Source organism: Equus caballus, chromosome 8, assembly GCF_041296265.1.
Source record: "Equus caballus isolate H_3958 breed thoroughbred chromosome 8, TB-T2T, whole genome shotgun sequence".
Lineage (NCBI taxonomy): Eukaryota > Metazoa > Chordata > Mammalia > Perissodactyla > Equidae > Equus > Equus caballus.
Window position 1 is genome coordinate 87,689,454 of NC_091691.1, and position 24,005 is coordinate 87,713,458.

Sequence of the window (24,005 nt, forward strand, 5' to 3'; positions counted from 1 at the left end):
ACATTTGAAAACTTGTAAAATTGCCATCTATATAAAGTCCTCAAGGGTAGAAGTGGGTTTTCCTTATCTTTTATTCTCTCCCTGCCCCCAAAATTTAGCCAGGGAGATTATATATATATATGGCAAGCCGCTTAATAAATATTCATTGAATTGAAGTGTTGGTTTTCCCACCACCAAAGATAATCAAAAGAATGTGATCCTAAAACTTTCAGAAGAGAGCATCCAAAAATGCTTTGGACGGTGGGACCACTTCATGTATTTAGTACTCAAGGTGACTATTTTAAGGGGACAGTAGTCATTTAGAATGATTATAGATCAATCACATTACATTATATGTCTCCTGGAGATCGATTTCATGGAACTTAGGAGTAAGTGCGTGATTGTGTCTTAGAGGCTATGGTATAAAATTAGTATAATATAGCCTAAAATAAAGTAAAGATTACCTTTGAGTCAAGGAGAGTAAATTAAAGACTTAGAGGAAAGAAGTGATTTGAGCTCTGATTAGATGTGAAATTTGTTTTAGCTGAAAAGAATAAGAGAGGTCAGGGCGGGGGGTTGGGGAGGGATTTTTCAAGTGGGAGAGAAGGAATGAAGTTGAGTTGGGTGTGCAAGTATGTGGGTGTAATAGAATGAAAGTTATGAAGAAATGAGCATTGAGAATCTCATAATTATGCCTGGCATTTATCAAGTACCTTTCTTCTTAGAAAGCTCAATTTTCTACATTTTTAATCCCCATGGAGTGGAAAACAAATGACCTTCTTTCCTACTCTGTCCTTTTGGGGATCTTGGCACTCCAGAGCTACAAAATTATGCATGTTAGTTACTTATCCTTACCAAAAGTTCACATTCCCAGGTTTTTATAGAAAGAGATTTTAATTTTTGTTTTTATCAGTAGTTCCTGACAAGTCACTTTTAATGAAAATACTGATGATTCATTAACATAGTAGAATCAGGAGTGGCATGCTAAAATGTTTTTGCAGCTTATTTACCAGACTTAGACTGCAGTACTTAGAACAATTTCAGTTTCTTTGAAGATGCTCTGCCATATAAAAAATATTACAAGCAAACAAGACTGCTGACACCTAGAGAAAGGGTATGGCCGATGTAGTAAAGAAAAAACACTTAGTATAAGTGCTGCCCAGGGATAGAGATAACCTTGGGAAGGAATTTCCACTACTGGGCTTTGGTGAGGCTTGCCACATGTTTGAGGGATTTCAGAATGCCCTTCTTTCAATTAACTCTTCCAAGTGCTGGAAGTTCCTTTCTTATACAGCTTTGCTTTTCAGATGGCATTTTGATCCTTTTGAGAAGCTTTCCATTTCACAGGATTCTCATTTTCCTTCCCTGAGTGTTCGATCAAAGGAAAGCCCGTACTTGGTGCTTGGGATGCTGAGATTGTGTAGCTTTTGGTTCTCTCCTTGACATCAGTCCCCAACCTCGTTTCTGGTAATAATAGCCTATTTTCTTCTTCCCTCCTACAGTGCATTTAGAGGAAGGAGCATGGACAGAAACAAAAGATTTATCAGCCAGACTGTATAAAATTACGGTTTGCTCCATTGACTTGTTGGGAGCCTTTGCGATGTTCTTTAGCTTTTTGCTCATTTAAATAGAAAGGGGGGAGGGATCGTCAGAAGTCTTGGCTCGATTCCAGTGAGACTATTTATTGTATTCTGGCCAATTCCATTCTTCTGTTTGTTTTAGTGGAGTTCTTCGCTGTACTTCCTAAGCTTTAACTTAACTGCAAGAGTTCAGTGTTAAACATAGTGTTTGTAGGTATTTGTTGTTCTGAGTGGTAACCAACTTTTCCCTCTGCCTAGCTCTTAGGGGACAAAAAGCATGCAGTGAGAGGGCCAACAGGTGCTTATTTTGTGATTGTTGATAGTGACTTGTCGTCATAACTTGGGACTTGGGAACATGATTAACATCATTGCTAATGACTTCTGAAATAACTCTTTGGTTGCCTGTGTGAGAATACTGCTGGAAACCAGCAATGCTCCTCATTCTCCTTCTGTCCTCTGCCTCATGTCAGTCAGGCGCAGCTAACTCTGGAACACCTTCTGACAATATACATGTGTAGCTTTTGAAAATTAAAGACCCATGAGAGTTTCTATTTTTCCTGAGTACCTGTAATTTTGAAGTCACCCACCATGCTCTCTGTAGTAATAGAGCTTTGAATGGGAGGAGTCATATGCCTGTTGTCATTTCCCACTGGTGGGCTAGGATGATGACATTAGAGCTGGCAGGATATTTGACAGTGGCTTCTCTAAAGTAGGGTATACCCATCCCTCCCTGATGATGTCTTTGGGACTTATGATTAACAAGAGAAACTTAGGGCAAGTCTAAGTTTCCAAATAGTTGTTCTTCCCTACAATTTTAAAATTTCTGTCAAAATGCACACTTTCACCCTATGTAGACGTGTGTGTGTGTGTGTGTGTGTGTGTATGTAGGTATGTAGAGGAAGTGCAAAAAGGTAAGAGGAGATGTTATCTGATTTATGTGATATACAAATCCATGTGTCCCAGGATAGATTATTTCACTACTCATTCAAAATTGTTCAGAAGTAAAAAGCAGTGTCTTCATCTGGAATTCGAGGCACTCTCGGACTAGTCTTTAAGCATCCTTTACAACCACAGGTGTTCTTTCTGCTTAACTGTATAGTTTGTTTACTGTTGCCAAGTACATCCTGGAGTTTCTGCCCTCAATATCAGTGCTTCTGAAAATATGATTCATGAAATGCCTGTATCAGAATCACTGGGATGTTTACTAGAAATGGAGGTACCTAGTTTTCATCCCAGGCCTGCTGAATCAGCACCTCTGGTGACAGGGTGTAGGAATCTGCATTTTATTATTATTATTATATTTTCATTAGTGCCCCTTTTTTTTAAAAGATTTTATTTTTTTTTTCCTTTTTCTCCATTTTTTTTCATTTTTTTCCTTTTTCTTCCCAAAGCCCTCCGGTACATAGTTGTATATTCTTAGTTGTGGGTCCTTCTAGTTGTAGCATGTGGGACACCACCTCAGTGTGGCTCGATGAGTGGTACCATGTCCGTGCCCAGGATTCAAACCTACGAAACCCTGGGCCACCTGCAGCCAAGCTGCGAACTTAACCACTCGGCCACGGGGCTGGCCCCGGAATCTGCATTTTAACTGTGCATGCTAGAGTTGAGAAACAGTCACACCACCCTGTTCTCTCTGAATGTTCTCGTTTCCAATCCCCATCTGCCTGTTGAACTCTTGCTCATATCCCTTAGATAAAATTGAGTTTTCTCTTCTGTAAGCACTTTCATGGTATTTTTTTTTTCCAGTTAAGTTTTCATCTTTTGCTTTATATTATAGCAAGTTTGCTCCCAAACTGTTTCAAGTTCCTGGAGGGTAAAAATCATGCCTAATTCACATTTGTGTGCTTCACACACCTTTGTGTATAATAAGAACTCAGAAAATGTTTGGTGAATGAGTGATTCAGTCCTAAGATCAGGCTTGCATTATATCTAGTAGACTTTGCAGTGTTGGATTTTTTTCTGTTTAACTACCAGATATGCCTCGTCTATTTGTGATGTGAGCTTACGCTCCTCATGGCTAAGCACATTTTCCTGATAGAATTATTCTCTCTGGCTTTAGTTTATGCTCATTTTCTCCTTTGGTAATGCGATATCCTGGATAGAGATGTTATCAGGTTTTTGTTTTTATACATCCTTATATGACTCGGCTGGGATTCCATCCAGGTATACTGTGTGGATGTACTCTCCTTTGCTTTGAAAAGTGGAGTGGAAATAGTGATCTGTCTTCTGACTTATGCAGAAATCTTTTTACATTTTTGTTATTTGTCCTGCTAGTGTGGTGGTTAATATTAAATATCTCTTGAATAGTATTGCAATTAAATTGGCTAACTATGGGCAGATCTGATGGTGAGAAAATGAAAAAAATGTACTCATAGATAAATTGAGCAAAGAAACCATTTCGTAAGAGAGATATGTTTAACTGTGACATTCTAATGTATTTCTTGGTTTTTTTTTGATCATTATATTGCCAATTTATAAAAGAATCAGTGGGGCCAGCCTGTGGCACAGAGGTTAAGTTCCCATGTTCTGCTTCGGCAGCACAGGTGCAGACATGGCACCGCTTGTTGGGCCATGCTGTGGCAGGCGTCCCACATGTAAAGTAGAGGAAGGTGGGCACAGTCTTCCTCAGCAAAAAGAGGAGGATTGGTGGCAGATGTTAGCTCAGAGCTAATATTCCTCAAAAAAAAAAAAATAAATAAAAATGTAAAAGAATCAGAAAATGACAGATTTATGCTGGTTGTGACTCATTGTTTTCATGAATTTAATTAGTGCAGGGTTACTGTAAATCTAGTGACTGCTGTTTCCACATGATTACTGTCTTATGCTTTGGAGTGGTTTTCTATATAATCTACTTACTTGATTCATGGGAGCCCACCCTGTATGTCCCCTCCTCGTGCCTGTGGGCAGGAGCTCCATCTTGCTGGCAGTTGTATCCACAGGGTTAATTTAGCCTAGAGTCTAGCACAAAGTAAGGAATCAATAAATGCCTCCTGTTGGAATTATTTTAAAAGAGGGTGAAAATAAGATTTTCGCTCTTTAGGGAATGCTTTAATTTGCTGTTACAGCAATCTATCCGTTGTAATTATTGCCAACACTGAGTGTTCTTTATTCCCTTGATTATTAGTTTGAAAAAATTACATCCATGGCTTGTAGCTTTGGTATACTTATTCTGTTTTTTAACATCTGCAGTAGTCTTCAGAAAGTTTTGCTCAAATCCTTTTGTGGCAGTGAATTTTCATTTTTATCCAAGTAAAATATGCATGTGTTTATTTTTGTTTTCTAGTCACATGAGAAAGTGATATGTTTATTGTGCTTGTACCGAGCGTCATTTATGGCCATTAGGATTAAGATGGGATGGTTTCTGTTTATTTTGGCTCAAGTGTTGAGAAGCTGGTCATGTGCCACGTTAGCATTTGTGCACACTGAACGTCCTAGAAGTCTCTGGCAGGTGCTCACTGGGAACAAGGCTGGTGGACTGCTCGGGCCTTGGAACAGAATGGCATGCAGTACATAAGTTCATGTGGATTCATTTCAGAAGTTGTAAAGGGACAACAGGAACAAAGCGCTGCACCGACAAACGGAGACGTGACCAATGCAAGTCAAATCCAGGACAGCACAGTTTGAGGGTATGGGGAGCAGTGTGAGTGCTAAAAGGTTCTGAGTCATGCCTTCTGAAGGGCAAGTGTTCCCAGCAATTCTGAAGCAGGCCCAACGATTCAAATGTCTCTCATGCCACCACAACCACAGGCAAGTCCAAGAGGAAGATAGGGCAAAGGGTATTTCTTTCCTTCTGCGTCTGGGAGAGAGAGCCTCTTAAGTCTTTTTCACATTGTTTTGCTTTCTTACATAGCTCTTATAGCACAGATAGGTTGCCCTATGTCATACCTGGATTGGGGCAAAAATATTAAAACTTTGCTGTAGGACTAAGTTCACAAGCCAGTGAAGTTCCACACTAAAGGAATCAGAGTTTCAGCAGTGCATGGAAGGTAAATCAAGGAAGTTGCTGACTGATGTTTCTTTCATTCATTGACTTAACTGTTTCTTTTCTTTTTTAAGATTTTATTTTTCCTTTTTCTCCCCAAAGCCCCCGGTACATAGTTGTATATATTTTTAGTGTGGGTCCTTCTAGTTGTGGCATGTGGGACTCCTGCCTCAACATGGCCTGATGAGTGGTGCCATGTCCGTGCCCAGGACCCAAACCGGCGAAACCCTGGGCCGCCGAAGTGGAGCGTGCAACCTTAACCACTCAGCCATGGGACTGGCCCCTAACTAATGTTTCTTGAGAGAAGGTGCATTCAATACAATTTTTTTAAAAGTACTTTGATACCCTTCCCAAGATTTGTTCTTCTACAGATAAAAGAGGAAAGTTACTCTGTCAAACTAATCATTTTATTAAAGCATTTTACCAGCTCAAAACCAAAAGTTAGGGTCTTAGGAGGAACAAAAATGCAGTCACTTGATCTTATAAATTCTCTTGGAAAAAAAGGAAAGAGAAACAAAAAGTAAGTTTAACTTGTTTTTGCCCAAATGTAACTTGTTTTTTCTCTGTGTCTATTTTATTTGAACAGCACTAAGCTTTCTCTTTTTGTTCTCTCTTCCCCTAGTGTATGAAATTTAAATTGAATGGATATTGAAAAGGATGATTTATTTAATAAATAGTGTTGATATAATTAGCTACCAGGAAAAAAAAATAGTTAGACCTCCACCTAACATTACATGTAAAAATAAATGTCAGGTGAAATAAAGATCTAAATGTAAAAAATAAAATTAGAAGGAAATATGGGAGAACATTTATACCACATTGGAGTAGAGTAAGAGGACTTTCTTAAGCAAGGAAAAAAACATAGACTCCATAAAAAAAAGATTGCCAGATTTGAGTAGATGAAAATTAAAAATTAGGGCCAGCCCTGGTGTCCTAGTGGTTAAGTTCAGCATGCTCCGCTTCGGCGGCCCAGGTTTGGTTCTTGGGCATGGACCTATACCACTCATCTATTGGTATCCATACTGTGGCAGTGGCTCACATACAAAACAGAGGAAGAATGGCAACAGATATTAGCTCAGGGCGAAACTTCCTCAGCAAAATAAATAAATAAATAAAATTAGTATGTGGCAAAAGTCACCATTAACAGGTGGGAAAAACAAATCAGTAGGTGAAAGTGTCATGTGACACATATGCAGCATATGACACTTTGTGTGGCGCATAGTGTTCAGGGAGCTCATACAAATTGAAAAGTAAAAGACAAACGACTCAGTAGACAAATGGGCAAAGGATATGAATGTGTGTTTCAAAAGAGAAGATGACCTTAACAGAGAGATGAACTTCACTGAGAAATATAAATTGAGGGCCTGGCCCGGTGGTGCAGCAGTTAAGTTTGCACATTCTGCTTTGGTGGCCCGGGGTTTGCCGGTTCAGGTCCTGGGTGCGGACCTAAGCACTGCTCATCAAGCCATGCTGTGGCAGGCGTCTTGCATATAAAGTAGAGGAAGATGGGCACAAATGTTAGCTCAGGGCCAGTCTTTCTCAGCAAAAAGAGGAGGATTGGCGGTGGATGTTAGCTCAGGGCTATTCTTCCAAAAAGAAAAAAAGAAATATAAATTCAAATGACCTAATACCACTTTTTGCCCATCAGATTAGGAACAATTGAAAGGATGCTAACATTAAATGCTAGTGAAGGTAGCATGGAAAGAAAGAAGCCTCCTTCATGGCTGATTGGGAGTATGAATTTCTACAACTTTTTGGTAATTTTTGCAGTGTGTATTAAAATTAAATTGTATATACTCTTGCACGCAACTTTTAGAAATACAGGTTCACAATCCCCTATCCAAAACCCTTGAGGCCATTTGTGTTTCAGATTTCAGAGATTTTCAGATTACTAAAGGTAGTACAGTGTATAACACCTCCAGCAAGGTTTGGGACAGCACTTCATAAGCAGAAACATTCATATTCTAAAGAGAATGAATGAATATTCACATCAGTTCACATCAGCTTTTCCTACCACATGAATCAATAAAAAAATCTTTGAATTTTTAGATCCCGTTGGATTTCAGAATTATAGATAGGCATTGGGGCACTCATAAATGCTACAAAATAAAATCATTGATGCACAAACAGATATGCCAGATTACTTCTAACAGCAAAAAAACTGGGAGTACTCCTAATGTCAGTCAGTGGAGGGTTGGAATAAATTGTGGTACATTTGTACTCTGTATTATGCAGCTGTCAAAAGAGTGAGTTAGATTTTTATGTACTGACTTAGAAGGATGATTTGTTTGTATTTGACGGGAAAACAAGTTGTAGCAGAAATCTGTGTGGTATAATCCCACTCAAAAAATAGGGAGGGAGGTTATCTCCCCTTTATGCTTGTATGTGTTTTATAAGGAAGAAAAGCTTTGGAAGGATGTATATCAAAGTCTTGACACTGGTTATCTCGGGAGGATGGGATTTTGAAGGAAGTAGGAGACACTGTTAACATTTTCTTTAAATACTGCTATACTTTGACTTGTTAAAATGAGCATGTATTATTTTGATAATCAAATAAAAGCAGTCTTTCTCTTAAAAGCTGATTTAGTGAGTATTACAGAGCTCTGACAGCCCGACAACTCTCCACTAAGGTGCAACCACTCTGAACCATTAGGGAGCCTGCTTTTCGTAATTGCTGGAACACAGGGGACTAAGCCCAGAGCTGGGCTTTACAGCTCCAGCCCTCCAGTAGGCCCTTCATTACCTAATACTGAAGCCTAATAATTTCCAAAGTGTATTAGCATGTCCCCCCACAGGGAAAAAATAAAGTTAAACATGGACTGTTACTATGAAACGGAAACCCAGTCACCCAGGGAATCTTTTTTTAATTGACCCACTTGTAGTGAATAATAACTCCAGAAAATAATATTGATTTTTCTCCGTTAGGCTCATTGAGTAAAACATATTCGGTTTTCTCTTCATGAGTGTAATGTGTGACACTCATTTTAAGCACTTTTGGGATGTGTTTAAAAATAGAAGTACTTCCACCATACTGTTACTTTATTTTTACAGTCAAGTTTTCCTAGTATACCCTTAGTTCCTGGAAGGAAAATTACTAAAGATTTACATGGATCTAAAGCTAATTCATGTTATGTCTCCAAATAGTCGTCATGCTATTTATTTGGTTTTGTTTCCTAAATATATAGAGATATATATAGCCATCCCCCTTACTCAGATGCAGAAAGAACCTTGTACGTAAATTTTTGAGTGTAGATTGACTGAGTGGATAAATGCTGAGAAAGAAGAAAAGATTAAGTACGTCTATGATCATGACACAACAAGCCCAGGAGGGGAAGGTATATGAGAAGCGGCATTTGTGTGTTTATTTTTCTCAGTTTTGGTATTGTAGAATGTTTGCTTTTTCTTTCCTGCCCTTGGAAAACATGGCTCCTCTTCATTTTCTAAGGAGCACTTGCTCCCAAGTAGTTTTTTTAGAGGCCAGAATAAAATAAGCTTGTAGAGCTGTAGTTGATCTATTTTAAAAACCTATATATCTACCTAATAAAGGTAGGGGAATCAGATGCATGAATGAGATGCATTTTAACCTTTGCTTTAATGTAAGAAACTAAGCACTGTTCCCTTTTGTAGAGTTAAATAATTTGTTCCAGGGAGTGGCTTCGAAGATTACACCTGGAAATTTAGTGACTGAGGAAAACAATCCATTTAAAGCTACCTGTAGACTATGACAGCATGTATGCTGCTGTCTAGATTAAAAGGGAATTGAGACAGGTGCAGGGACAAAGCTAATGGTTGCTTTGTTCCCTCAATAGCAGTTTTAGGATGTGTGCTATTCCTGCTTTACTCTTAATTAGTTATGGCTGTGAAGTTGGAGAAAGAAAGGAACAGTAAGAACATTAATAGATGAAACCACTGGATAGGTTAGCACGTTTTGTGACTAGATACAGTATCATTGTCACTATGCTTTTATTTTGCAACATAAATGTGATAGAAGATGCAAATGAAAGAAATTTGGCACTAATTTGGCAGAGCAGTGATGTTATCAGCTCTATTCTACCATCTTTCTCTAGGTCTTCTTTTGACCTTCTGTCATCTCAAGGCCCCATCCCATCCTTTGCAAACAATCATACACTTTGTTATCTGGCCCTTAGGACAGCTTTGTTTGAAAGGCACTTCAGTGTTTCTTTGTAAAAACACACATTTAGAGTTTTCTGTCTCTGTAGATTACCAAGGAGCCAGCACTGGTGGTCTAGTGGTTAAGATTCAGTGCTCTCACCAATATGGCCCAAGTTCCTTTCCTGTCAGGGATCCACAGCACCCATCTGTTGGTTGTCATACTGTGGCAGCTGCGTGTTGCTGTGATGCTGAAAGCTATGCCCCCAGTATTTCAAATACCAGCAGGGTCACCCATGGTGGACAGGTTTTAGCAGAGCTTCCAGACAAGGAAGAAGGACCTCGCCACTCACTTCTGAAAAATGGGCCATGAAAGCCCTGTGAATAGCAGCACAACACCATCTGATACAGCGCCAGAAGGTGAGAGGATGGCACAAAAAGATGGGGCAGGGTTCTGCCCAGCTGTACACAGTGTTCCTCAGAGTCGGAATCCACTCGACGGCACTAACAACAAAGATTCTCAGGTGTGTTTGATTGTACTCTTCTGTGACAGTATTAAAAACAGAAGTGTGCCTTGGAAGCTTGGATTAAGTCAGACCTGAGTTCTAAATGCCCACAGTTCCCATTGCCATTTGCTAAATGTACTACTAGTACCAGACTGTGTGACTTTATTTTAAGAAGATTACTCTTCGGTAGACTCGGGATAAATGTTAACTTGATTTCTTTTCTCTGCTCTGAGCTCTATCATAGAACAAATGGATACAAGTTACATCTGTCCTTAAAGCATATTGCCGGCTCTGGAAAGTGAAGTCAGACCTTTCAGATTGTTGGGTATATTGGGAGCACTGGACTGTGCCTGAACTGGTTTGAATGTAAATGTTCAGCTAACATCCATTCCCATCTTTCTCTGCTTTACATGTGGGACGCCTACCACAGCATGGCTTGCCAAGTGGTGCCATGTCCACACCCAGGATCCGAACCGGTGAACCCTGCACTGCCGAAGCAGAACGTGCCAACTTAACCGTTGCACCATCAGGCCGGCCCCAACAAAAATTATTTTAATGATGATTGTAATAACTACAGTGATCAGTTTAGCAATAATAAGGAATGATTTTTTTTTTGATGCTTTAGAAACTACAAAAACAAGAAACTGGCTTGTTTTTTAAAAACATGTCATATGTGCATATACACACACAGCACCAAGGCTAAATAAAGTTACTGAAGTGGATATATCTTCCTTATTTCCGAGGGTTATCAAAAATAAGAATAAAAGAAGCATTTGAGGTCATTTTCTTTCATTTCCCAAGCCCAGAGGTGAAGAATCCAGGCTCAGAGAAATTGTATGACTATTGCATACAACTTGAATCTACTGCCTTTCAACATCACTACTTCTCATCTCTCCTGTTCTTCTATTACAGCTTATTAAAGTATTAAATATAAGTAGATATCAATTATTAATAATTCTAAGTCACAGGTCAAAGAATGGCCTCAGAGTAGTGTATGGAAAGCACTCCTTTTTCACCCTCATTCCCCACTACAGAGGGCAGCATTACCGGCCATGGAGGACAGTGAGTATTTTGAACTTACATATGTTGAACAGCTATGAGGAAAAATTGTTACCACACCTCCTAATCTCAATTTCCTGTGCCTGATGTGCAATAAAACCAAACACTGAGACATGGGTGCTTGGAGATGGAGAAAAGTTTGTTTGAATTGGCCAAGATGAGAAGGCGAGAGCATGGGTTCTCTCAAATAAGCCTTAACAAGAGAAGAAGGCAGGGAGTTTTATAGAGCTAAGGGGTGGGTGTGGCAGGAGGAGTTTCAGAGAAACAAAGGGTAATCCATGTTTCTTTCACTCCACATAAGCCCCTGGGCAGTCTGACTTCTGGGCATCGGAGGCAGCTGAGAGCTGATTATGTGCTGATCCTTGAAGACATTCTCTTTGTTCTGTAAAAACAAACTCATAAATCCTTGTGAGTCTTGAGTTTACTCCTCGGGTTAACAAGAAAACAGCAAAGTGACAACATTAACTTCTTTTCATTAACAAGGTCAAAAGGTAATCTTAGAATATTTACAGTAGCCCTCAGGTACCCAGCTTCAATATCTGTAGCCTGAGTGAATATAATGTAACTTCATTTTAAGTATTTTAAGATTTAAGAACTTAATATTAGTTTAAAATAAAATTATTTAGGGGCCAGCCTGATGGCGTAGTGGGTAAGTTTGTGTGCTCTGCTCCGGCAGCCCAGGGTTTGCAGGGATGGATCCCAGGCATGGACCTACATACCATTCATCAAGTCATGCTGTGGTGGCGTCCTGCATACAATACAAAATAGAGGAAGATTGGCCACAGATGTTAGCTCAGGGCCAATCTTCCTCACCAAACATAAAATATATATATATATAAAACATTTAACCAAATATGTGTTTTTCCAAAGCCAACCAGTTTTATTTTAGAATTTGGGTCTGGGTCTATTTGGCTCACCTAGTTAGCATGACCAAGTTGAAAGTCTTTTATTTTGTAGGAGACATGTCTTGTCTTCTGTTACAGTGTGCCTGTGCTGTCACCTTGCTCCCTCCTCTGCATTCTTTTCGAATGAAGGTAAAGGGAGGAAAGGTCACTCACTCCCCGTTTTGGTCTCTTATTTCTCTCTTCAACATTGCCTTCTGGTATCTGTTTCACACAGTGTAAGACCAGAGGGAAGTGGATACTAGGTGGACTTGCCCTGTCTTTCTCTGAGGGATTTCTGAATTGGCAGGTGCCTTTAATCTGACTGCTTTCCACATCTGTAAAGAAAAAGTGGAACTCTAAGAAGGCTAAGGGTTTGAGTTTCCAAAACAGATGAGTTTTAATGTGTTCTGATCCAGAGCTTGAGTTCTCAGAAACAATCCATGCTTTGTTTGCTAAACAAGACTACTGAACACTGTGTTCTTTTCTGGGAAGAATTTGGGGGATGGGCTGCACGGGGAGGAGCATGAGGCAGGGGGAGAATGTAGTGAGAAGGAGTGGGAGAAATTTAAGGTTCTTACAAATCAGAATCAGCCCTTAAATGTACAGGTCTGGGGCAAGAGTATAAATGGAGGCCCCATACTCTATATCTAAATATTTAAGTATAATCAAGCTAACAAATACATTCTCTCCCACGCCCTTGACATGTGCTTGTATAATGACCTGCAAGCATAGATTCAAATTTAGAATCCTCAGACTCCTTGGGATTCTGCACTGGATATGGCAGCAAGGGGAGAGCTAGCCCAGTGGCCCGAATCTCTTCTCATCCCATCTCCAGCTCCATCCCTCACCCAGCAAGGATGTGGACAGCAGCCCACGTGTCCAAGCTCTGTTCACCCCTAGGGCCCGTGAGGCACATACTTATGGAGGATGGGCCCAGGGAAGAGGCCCACACAAGCCCTGAAAACAGATTTGGTGTCATTTGAGCAGGGAATTTCAGCGTCCTACTTGTTCGTAGTATGCAGAGATTGCTTCTCTGATGGAAATACAGTGCGAGCCACATATGTAATTTTAAGTTTTCTGGTAGCCATATTAGAAAAAGAAGAAACAAGTGAAATTCATTTTAATAATATCTTATTTTACGCAATATATCAAAATTATCAGTTCTAAAAAACTGTTAATGAGTTTGCATTCTTTTTTGTACTAAGTCTTTGAAATCCAGTGTGTTTTTTATGCTTAGAGAACATCTCAGTTTGAACTAGCCCATTGCGGGTGCTCGGCAGCCCCTGGGCTCGGGGTGTGGTGTGGACAGTGCGGCTCTGTACGAGGGAGCCCAGACTCCTTGTTCTGTGGGGCGCAGCCCCTGGGACTGAGAGCAGTTCTGGTTACCATAAGGTCTCGTAGTGTTTCTATCATTGAATTGATGCAGAAAATAATTGCATTTCTTTATATTTAGAGCTGATGACCATTTTAAAACTTGAAAGATATGTAAATGAAATTAATGGAGGGTACTTGTTAAGAGGGTTTGTTTTCTGGGGGTGGTGCCTGGTGGTGCAGTGGTTAAGTGCGCATGTTCCGCTTCTGGGCATCCAGGGGTTCACTGGTTTGGATCCCGGCTGTGGACATGGCACCGCTTGGCAAAAGCCATGCTGTGGTAGGCGTCCCACATATAAAGTAGAGGAAGATGGGCACGAATGTTAGCTCAGGGCCAGTCTTCCTCAGCAAAAAGAGGAGGATTGGCAGTAGTTAGCTCAGGGCTGATCTTCCTCAAAAAAAGAAAGAGGGTTTTTTTTTCCCCTCTCTTCCATTTAAGCTTATCAACTGCCTTTTACTCATTCAACTCACTACTGCTTTCCTTTGTTCTCAGGAGTGGTGTGGTCCTAGTAAATTTGTTTGCATACATGAATATACCTTTTTTTCCCCTCCTATTATTGACAGATACTTTTCCAAAAGCCAGTGCTTCCATTTTCCATCTCGAGTAAATATTGAAATTGTAATCCTTCCATTCTCCGCTTTCTGAAAAGTCTTTGTACTGCGTTGTGTAGGAGAATGTCTAGTGGATCTTTTTCCTTCCTGGAGGAACTTTTTTTAAAAAGTTCATTTTAATTGCATACGTATTTTAAAACTGTGGCCAGTTCTACCAAATGAAGAAACATATCTAGAAAGTAGGATACTGTTTTTGTTTGGACTAGAACAGCAGTTTCATCTATTTCAGGAGGGAGTTGCCAGATTTAGAAGAAAAAAAACAACACCCAGTTAAATTTGAATTTCAGAAAAACAACAATTTTTTGTTTTTAGTATAAGTAGGTCCCATGCAATATTTGGGACCTACTTATACTAAAAAATTAATTTGTTGTTTATCTGAAAGTCACATTTAACTAAATGCCCTGTATTTTATCTGGAAACCCTATTTCAAGACTCCTTTACCCTCTCAAAAATTGAGGACCCTAAGCGGCTTTTATTTATGGGGATTAAATTTATTGATATTTACTTTATTAGAAATTTAAACTGAAAAATGTTTTAATATATATTAATTCATCTAGAAAAATAATAAAACCATTCTTGTTAATGTACATATTTTTTATGAAAAATAACTTTTCTAAAACAAAATAAAAATAGGGAGAAGAGTATCATTGTTTTATATTTTTGTAAATCTTTTAATGTCTGGCTTAATAGAAGCTAGTTGGATTTTCACGTCTGTTTCTGCATCCAATCAGGTATGCTATCACAAGGACGAGTACTATCTGGAAGTCTCCACTGGACACATGGCAGAAAATGAGAGTGGCAAAAGGCAGATGGCATCTTAGTCTTGTTATAAAAATAGTTTTGGCCTTGGGAATCTCCTGAAAGGGTCTCAGGTGTCTCTTCAGGGATCCCCCAACCATACTTTGAGAACCCCTGGACTAAGAATAATAGACCCCATAATTCTAGCTTGTGTTGTGTAAATCATAGTTAATCTGAAAAGAGGATAAGCATTCTTTGTTTTAAGAAGGCTTAATGAGTCAAATTGTAAAACATAAAACAAATTCAAAAATGATTATTCAGGAGGCTGGCCCAGTGGCATAGTGGTTAACTTCACGTGCTCCGCTTCAGCAGCCCGGGGGTTCCTGGGTTCAGATCCTGGGTGCGGACCTATATACTGCTCATCAAGCCATGCTGTGACAGCATCCCACATATAAAATAGAGAAAGTTTGGCAGAGGTGTTAGCCCAGGGACAATCTTCCTCAAGCAAAAAGAGGAAGATTTGCAACCAATGTTAGCTCAGGGCCAGTCTTCCTCACCAAAAAAATTTTTAAAAATTTTAAAAACCAAAAATGATTGTTCAAGTTTAGCAGTAATTCTTTCTTAAGTGTTTTTTTAAATTTAAAATAATATTACATCTACCCAAGAAAACAGCTATTATAAAAAATCAAGGTAACATTTCCAACCTGTCAGATAGGTACATTACCAGCTTTCTGTTGAGAATAGACTTTATCTAGATATTTAGAACAAAGCTTAACATTTTTTATTACAGAATTCAACAAATAGGTCACATGACAGTTTCTTTAATTTGCTGATTGAATTGAATTGGATTTATTTTTTAAGATGTGAGTGTCTTGTAGGCATGGTACATACTGCCTAGTATTTAGCCTTGTGTGTATGGTTTTAAAATAATTACCGTAACATAGTAACTAATCTGATTCTCATCTCAAATAGAACAAGTGTAGTTGTTGGCAATGGGCCAAATATAAGATCTTGTGCACAGAAAAGTAAAATTTAAAGATGACTTCTTTAATTGCTGTAATTGTTTGGACAACTGAGAAAATGAAAGAGCCTTTAATAAAAATAGAACAGGAGGAAGTGCTGGTCTGGGATAAAGATGATAAGTTCCATTTTGGACTGGAAATATTGTAGGGTAACTCAGGGCAAAAGCGATGGCGTGTGATAGGTTAGAGAGAGCTGTTCACAGAGCAGTAAAGGGGCTCCAAGGAAGGCAATGTAGAAAGAGAAAAGAAGCTGACAAGGAACAGATTGTTGAGGAACACTTAACTGTGGGACAGGAAGAATCAAGAAGGAAAAATAGGAGAAAAAGTTTGGAGAGAGCTGGGAAGAAGCTAGGTGAGGAAAATGTTGATAAAGTAAGATGAGAAGAACTTCAAGTGAGGTGTGTGGTTAGCAGTATTGAGTGTTGGACAGAGACTGAGGAATGATAATTGGTTCTTTGTTCCTTTTTTTTTTTTTGAGGAAGATTAGCGCCGAGCTAACACCTGCCACCAATCCTCCTCTTTTTGCTGAGGAAGACTGGCCCTGAGCTAACATCTGTGCCCATCTTCCTCTACTTTATGTGTGGGACCCCTACCACAGCATGACTTGCCAAGCGGTGCGATGGGATCCGAACCAGCAACGGTGGGCGGCTGAAGCAGAACATGCGAATTTAACCACTGCACCACTGGGCCAGTCCCTGATAATTGATTCTTAAATTTGGGACTACAAAACTTGGTTACCTTAGAGAAAGTGTAGCTTTGATAAATTGTTAAGTTTTTATTATTTCAGGTTTGAATTTGAGAGAAGTGAGGCAGAAAAATTTTTTACTTGACCGGGGTAACACAGAAATTCAGAAGAACTGGATCTACCTGTTCTTTTCCTTTCTCTCCATTATCATTTCATATGTGTTAATTAAGCTGGCTGAGGTAAAGCTGAAAAACTTACTCCAGCAGAACTCACCTCCTCAAATAGTCAGCCTTATTTTAGAGTGACAAGTTTGTTTTTAAAAATAATGTTTGTATTTTAGGTAAAACACTGGCCTTGAGTCTGAAGATGTGCACTCCAGCTCTGCTGCTCACTTAGCCTCCGAGGGCCCCATTTCCTCCTCAGCTGAATTAGAGTTGCGCTAGGTTATCTCTAAGGCTCTGCTAAAATTATGTGATGTTATGCATCTGTGACATTTGTCTTTTCTTCTGTTTTGTTTTATCGTAATAGGTTCACCAAATTGAAGAGTCTTAACCTTTCCAATAATCATTTAGGGGACTTCCCATTAGCAGTCTGCAATATTCCGACCCTGACTGAGCTGAATGTGTCCTGCAACGCCCTTCGTGCAGTCCCGGCGGCCGTCGGAGTCATGCACAAGTGCGTACTTTAAACCCTCCTGCGGAGTGTCCCTCAGAAACCCCTGGGAACCTGCAGCCAGGTCACAGCACATGAGATTAGTTAACTTGTTATGTTGGTCATGTAAGTCTTGGCCCCAAACCAAGAGATTAAGCTCGTGTCAAGTTCATTTTTTAGTTTTTTTACTCTTAATAGAATCTTGTAAAAACTTAAAATAACCTTGTTAAACTGAAGATCTCTACAAATGACTGTGCCTAAACATGGGAGGAGTTACTTTCTCGTTTTCTGAATTATGTCGAATTCTAAGACTTAAAAGTCAATTTTTAAAATAATAAAAGATGAGTGTTTCGGCTGATTCATACTGCAGTTAGCTCATGTTCCCATTTATGCCTATCTAAGTTGGGAAAATTGGTCATAATTTTGATTTTCAACAAAAGATTAAGATGCTTATCTCTGATCTTTGCTCTCTGGTGTATTATTGCCTCAGGCCCTGCCCTAATGCATTTTGCAAAGGATAGTACATTTTCTTTTTCTGGTAATATGATCTATACTTATGGAACTCATGTGTTGATAATAAAGATGTAAAATTTACACATTCTCTTTATAATTCTTATGTTTTCTTTAATAGCTTGCAGACATTTTTGTTGGATGGAAACTTTCTCCAGGCCCTTCCTGCTGAGTTGGAGAACATGCATCAGCTTAGTTATCTCGGTCTTTCTTTCAATGAATTCACTGACATTCCAGAGGTATTGGAGAAATTAACTGCTGTGGATAAACTTTGTATGTCTGGAAACTGTATGGAGACCCTTAGGCTACAGGCTTTGCGAAAAATGCCTCACATTAAACACGTGGATCTAAGGTAACCATTTTTAAGAAATATATCCCATTGGAGTGGTTGGCTTATATTTAGGGGGTTAGGGTATAGCCCTTTGGATGACATTCTCCTGCCAAGGCAGGCAGCCTGGCTAGTTGCAATTAGGGCCCATTTTTCTACTTCTGCTCTGAGGGAAGAGTAATGATTAACAGTAGGAGACTTGTTAAAAAAATTTCTCATCGGTGAATGACCATGTGTCTTGAAGGTCTTATCTTGTTTTTCAAATTTGAACCCAGTTTTAATTTACGTGGATAGGGCCATCGAATCAGAGAGAGCTGTTTATGGTGAATAAAAACCGTATCGTTGAGAGTAGAGTGAATATTTTTCTCTCTTAGTCCTCCTCTTCTGTGGCTTGAGGCAGTTGACATCATTGAGCATCTCTCCTTCAATTTTTTTCTTTCCTTGGCTTCTCTAACTTAATATAATGTAATATATTGTAGTCAGTAAATATAATGCAGTCAGTAAATTAAATTATTTATTTAACTTATTTTTCCCTTTTCTCTGTTTAGGTGGCTCTGACTTTCATTTACAACAACACAAAACTTCACAAAATATAAAACTCATAATCTCTTGTTAGGCCTAAGTTTGACTAGAACCTCCACTCTCACCCCTTGCAAGAGCAAGGAGCCTGTATTTTGAATCCTGGTCACACTAAAGTCCAACTGAAAACCACTAGCATAATCCTTGCCACATCAAAGAGGCTCGATAATCATCTCTTAGTACGTAAGGTTCAGTTTTAGTTTCCAATGCACAAAGAACTTGTACATGAGGAGGAAGCTATTCTAAATTTCTCTTTCCTAAGGAAAGACAAGAGCCCGTCATGAGCTTGAGTTCCTGCAAAGCAACATATTGGGCTTAGGCCTTAATACTGACTTGCCCAATTTGATACTTTTTCAACCAAACTAGCCAGGGGTTGATGATCACATACTAGCCACGTTAAATCTTGGGTGAGATACTTAAATGTCTCTGTGCAACTGTGTTCTTGTCTCTAAATTACGGTTAATAACAGAACCTAATTCATAGAGTTTTGGAAGGAATTGAGTTAAACGCCTCACCCTCCCAGCGAGTGGTATGCGTTGTTATCGTCACCTGGTTGAGGACTTTCGTACTCACGGAATCTGCTCAGCTGTTGTTCTTGGCATCTTTATACCTCACCATTTGTCAAACGTGGTTCTTTCCTTGTTTACTACCCACTCTCCTCCCTGTTGGTAACCCCAGGCCTTCACTCATACCTGTTGAGTTTCATAGTGTAAACCAGCATCATCTTTTGCCCCCCTTTCTTCTCCATTTATGTAGTTTGGCCTAGGAAGCCCATTCATTCCAGTCCCACAGAGAATTGCTTGGCTTTACCTTTCCTCAGACTGATGGTATCAAGCTGTCATACCTAGAGAAGTGTTAGCAGTAGGCAGACTTAGAATTCTTTTTTTTTTTTTTTTTTTTTTGCAGGAAAAGAGTCTCCCTGAGTAACATCTGTTGCCAATCTTCCTCTTTTTTTCCTCCTTCCCAAAGCCCCACTGCATAGTTATATATCCTAGTGGTAAATTGTTCTGGTTCTTCTATGTGAACCACCGCTACAGCATGGCAACTGACAGACAGGTGGTGTGGTTCCGTGACCCGGAAGTGAACCCAGGGCGCTGAAGCCATGAGCGCCAAACTTTAACCACTAGGCCACCAGGGCTGGCTCTAGACCTAGAATTCTTAATTCAGGGAGTACAAATGGTAATAACTGATCTGACTTTGAGAACTTTTTGGAATGTGACAAAAAGTTTTGTCTTGTTAACTTTCTTTCTAAATTGTTAACATTATTTGCCTCTGAGTCCCTTGGATTTAGAAAACCTTCATATTCAAGAATTTAAGCCCTTTTTTATTTAGCCAGCCAGCAGTATAATGATGGTTGTATTGACCTCAGGTAACAAACATGAGAGGATTTCTGCATTACCTGGTACTTATAAGACGACATCATTTCTCTTGATCCGAATTAGTTTACAAATAAGATCAATCTCTTATGTCTAGAAGTAACTTTTCTTATTAGGACCTTTATAAATTCTTCAGATTTCCAGTTCTAATTGGGTCTTCTTAGATGAGATCAGTTGCAGGGTATTTAAATACCAGAGTAGACTTTGGACACTGTAAATGTTGAATGATCGGGAGTAGATAACTGCTTCCCTCCAGGCCACTGAGCTGGGGAGGGGGACGTCTGGTCAGATTTGTTTATTCTGCCTTAATATTTTAAATTGAAGCTAGTGGAAGGGGTGTTTCAGTTAGTTTGTATAAGCGGAAAGCTAGTTTTATTGATTTTTTTATTCCTTCAGATAGAAATGTTACATCAGATTAAAAGTGATCATTTTTCTTTTAATCTTTTTCTTTTATTGATGTTCTTTGAATCTGATATTATTTCTTCTATGGCATCATTAATAATTCCTCCTTCTCTTCTCTGTCCAAAATGTTGATGTTACTCATATCTCTCCTCGGGCACTTCTCCTTCTATTTTCTGCCTTGGCGGTTGCCTGTGCTCTCAGGGCGTCGTCATTCACCTTTCATCTCCATGTTAATTATTCCCCAATCTTTCTCTGATCCTTATTTCTCTTTTTGGAACTGATTCCACTTCAGCTGCCAGGTGGATAATTTCACCTTGGTTTCCCCTGTTGACACACTTAACCAAATACCTGTGAAACAGAGTTCAATTTCTTTCTTTATTCAACCAGTTCTTTCCCCTGGATTTCTGTTTTTGCTGATGGCCGCACCACTTCATTGGTTATCTAGACACAAAATTTGTGACTCTATTTTTAGTCTGCCACCAGATTCTATCAGTTCTTCTTTCATACTAGGTTCTCTCTTTGTCCCTTCCTTTTCCTTCTTATTGCTATTGTTGTCTCCTAGGTGAGCCATCTGCTTCCGTTGTGCCACCTCTCAAGCAAGCACGGTCTTGCTCAGAGCCTTCAATTCTCTAGTTCATGGTATTCAGGCTCTCCTATCTGGTTTCAGCCAACTAGCCTGTGAGTCCCTTGAGGATGACGCTCTAACTCAGAGCTACTCAAAGTATAGTCCCCTGACCTGTGTTGGCAAGCCAACTATTTGCTCCTTTTCCACAATGAGATATCTATAGAAATTGTGACAATATTTTAGAAACATAGAGCTATTCGACATTGCCACAATATCCAAATAGACTCCTACAAGTAGACTCATCTCATTGTACAGGAAATAGACTAGTTTAGGTAAACTCGCACAGTGAGCCACATGTGGTGTGAGCTGTGTCCTGGTTGTGTGCACTATGACTGCACATCAGTCTTTGATGCAGTAAAAGTTTAGAGCATAGGTCCTTCACCCTAGATAACTTGAGTGGCGCTGCTCTTTATTCATCCTGGAGCCCCCAAATTTAGCACTTAGTAGGTATAATACTCAACAAATATTAATTAACTAATCCACCTCTATAGCCATGTTCTCACATTTCTCACATACCCTGCACTCCTGAGAGCTCCTACATTCGCGCCTGAAATTCTCCCTGTGCTCTTCCTTTCAGTCCAAAGGCCATTCTGCTCTTCCTCGTGGACTGTTTTCTTCTCCCATTTGCATCTGTTAAATTCTGCCTACCCTTGGGATTCAGATAAGATGCTTCCTCTTCTGTAGCTTCTTTTTTGACCATACTCCTTTTTTTATACGTCATTTATGGCACTTACCACATACTAGTATTGTTTATCCTTCATATTTTAAAGCGTATGTGATTTTCCTCACTAAATTACTTAATCTGCTGACAAACACCTTGCTTTATACATCTCTTGTTGACACAAGGTCATTGTCATCATCATCAACATAACCTTTCATGGTTTGCAAAGTACTGGCTCATATATTCATTTCATTTTCTCACCCGCTTTGTAGGACAAGGAAGGTATAATTCCTCGTTTTACAGATTAGAGTTAGAATTAACAGAAATGTTAGATGACTTACTCAAGGTCATATATGCAAAGTGTTGAGCAGCAAACTGGAAGTAGAACATATAATCCTCTCTGACGCTGCCGGTCTACACATGGTAAATGTTCAGTGAATATTTATGAAATAAATAAAATGGTTGTGTTAACCAAGGGGATTATTGGAAGGAAATTTTAACCACATTTTGCCTTTTTAAAAGTTTATCCTATGGGCCTGGCCTGGTGGTGCAGTGGTTAAGTGCACACATTCCGCTTTGGTGGCCCAGGGTTCGCCAGTTCAGATGCCGGGTAAGGACATGGCACCACTTGGCACGCCATGCTGTGGTAGGCATCCCACATATAAAGTAGAGGAAGACGGGCACGGATGTTAGCTCAGGGCCAGTCTTCCTCAGCGAAAAGAGGAGAATTGGCAGCAGAGAATTGGCAGCTCAGGGCTAATCTTCCTCAAGCAAAAAAAAGAGAAGGATTGGCAACAGATGTTAGCTGAGGGTGAATCTTCCTCTCACACTCAAAAAACTTTATCCTAAATCGTTGTATTATTATGTGAACCTGAAAGCTTTTGATATTTGAATCCTGATAAGACTTGGCAATTTAAACTGAATAGTTGGAATATCTTCCCTCTCATTACAGATTTTCTTTTGTCTCCTTATTAAACCAACCCTTTAATTATTTTAATGTTAATACAGTAATATTGTGGGGGGGAGCTATTTCAAATGAAGATGATGATGCCACATGAAGGTAATTTAAAGTATAGATTAGGGAGAACATGGGGCATTTTGTTAATTCCTGCAGTCTGCTGTATCCAAAATGAGATTTGTTTTTTCTTTTTATTCCGTATTCATATTCTAGTAATCTAGTGAGCATTTGGAAATAGGAGAATTGCTGGGTAGAGGCCAGTTTTTAAATCTTAAAACCTGGAATAAAAAAGAAGCAAAAAAAAAAAAAACACTGTTGGGGACATTGGAAGAGGTCTTATGCTATGTTTGCAGGTTGACAAATCCTGGCCCTTTGCTATCTGTTATCTGTCACTCATCCTTCTGTTTCAGTGGCTTTATGATATTGCTTTTAATAACTCGGTTACCATCATTTTATTTTTTCTAAGAGCAGAAAGTCACTACTGAGAACCTTTGGCTTTTTTCTAAGCTGCAGCCTTTATGTTAGTGCTCTTCTAACCAAGTGCATGATCTCCACACTTTGTTGGCTTTGTCATGAGAAGTAGAGGGTTCTTGTTTGTTTGCTTGTAAAGGAGTTGGGCGTAGCCAGCAAACCAGGAATTGAGATTTTGATTTCATTTATTTTTCCCCCCTATGAAGCTAAATGTGTCTTTGTTATGTTGAATTATATATATATTGAATAGTAAGTCTCTCTTACTATTTACTTAAATCTTGGCAGCTTATCCTCTGCACCTTCAGTCTGTTCGCTCGCTAGTCCTCATGACTGAGCTTCTGCAGGTTTTCCCTGTGCCTTGCTGTATCCTAGACTTGTTGATCCCATCATTGTCTCTTGTTTTATGATTTCTCAGTGAATCCTAGATGCCAAATTTCAGTATTTTCTGCACTTTGCTCTTTCAAGCAATATTATTATAATTTTTTTTTTGGTGAGGACAATATGCCCTGAGCTAACATCTGTTGCCAATCTTCCTTTTTTTTTTTTAGATGTATGTATATATATATATATTTTTTTTTTTTTTTGAGGAAGATTAGCCCTGAGCTAACACCTGCCACCAATCCTCCTCTTTTTGCTGAGGAAGAGTGGCCCTGAGCTAACATCCACACCCATCTTTCTCTACTTTATATGTGGGACGCCTACCACAGCATAGCATGCCAAGTGCTGCCATGTCCGCACCTAAGGAACCCCGGGCCACCGAAGCAGAATGTGCGCACTTAACCGCTGCGCCACCGGGCCGGCCCCTCAAGCAATATTTTAAAGATGGAGATAGTTTTGGTAATTAATCCTTGGTCCTGAACCAGTTGAAAATCCAGATATTTGCCTTCCTATCTCTGGTGCATATGTGGCTCCCATT

General features: G+C 39.4%; 1 protein-coding gene across 1 annotated transcript in view; it reads left to right on the forward strand.

Annotated features, from left to right (window-relative positions):
• The window catches only part of PHLPP1 (PH domain and leucine rich repeat protein phosphatase 1), a 219,514-nt gene that overhangs the window by 141,664 nt on the left and 53,845 nt on the right, over positions 1-24,005 (forward strand). Inside the window, exons 5-6 of the mRNA XM_014727844.3 lie at positions 17,057-17,203; positions 17,811-18,041. Of these exons, the coding sequence (XP_014583330.3) occupies positions 17,057-17,203; positions 17,811-18,041 (378 nt within the window). The remainder of the gene's footprint in view (positions 1-17,056; positions 17,204-17,810; positions 18,042-24,005) is intronic.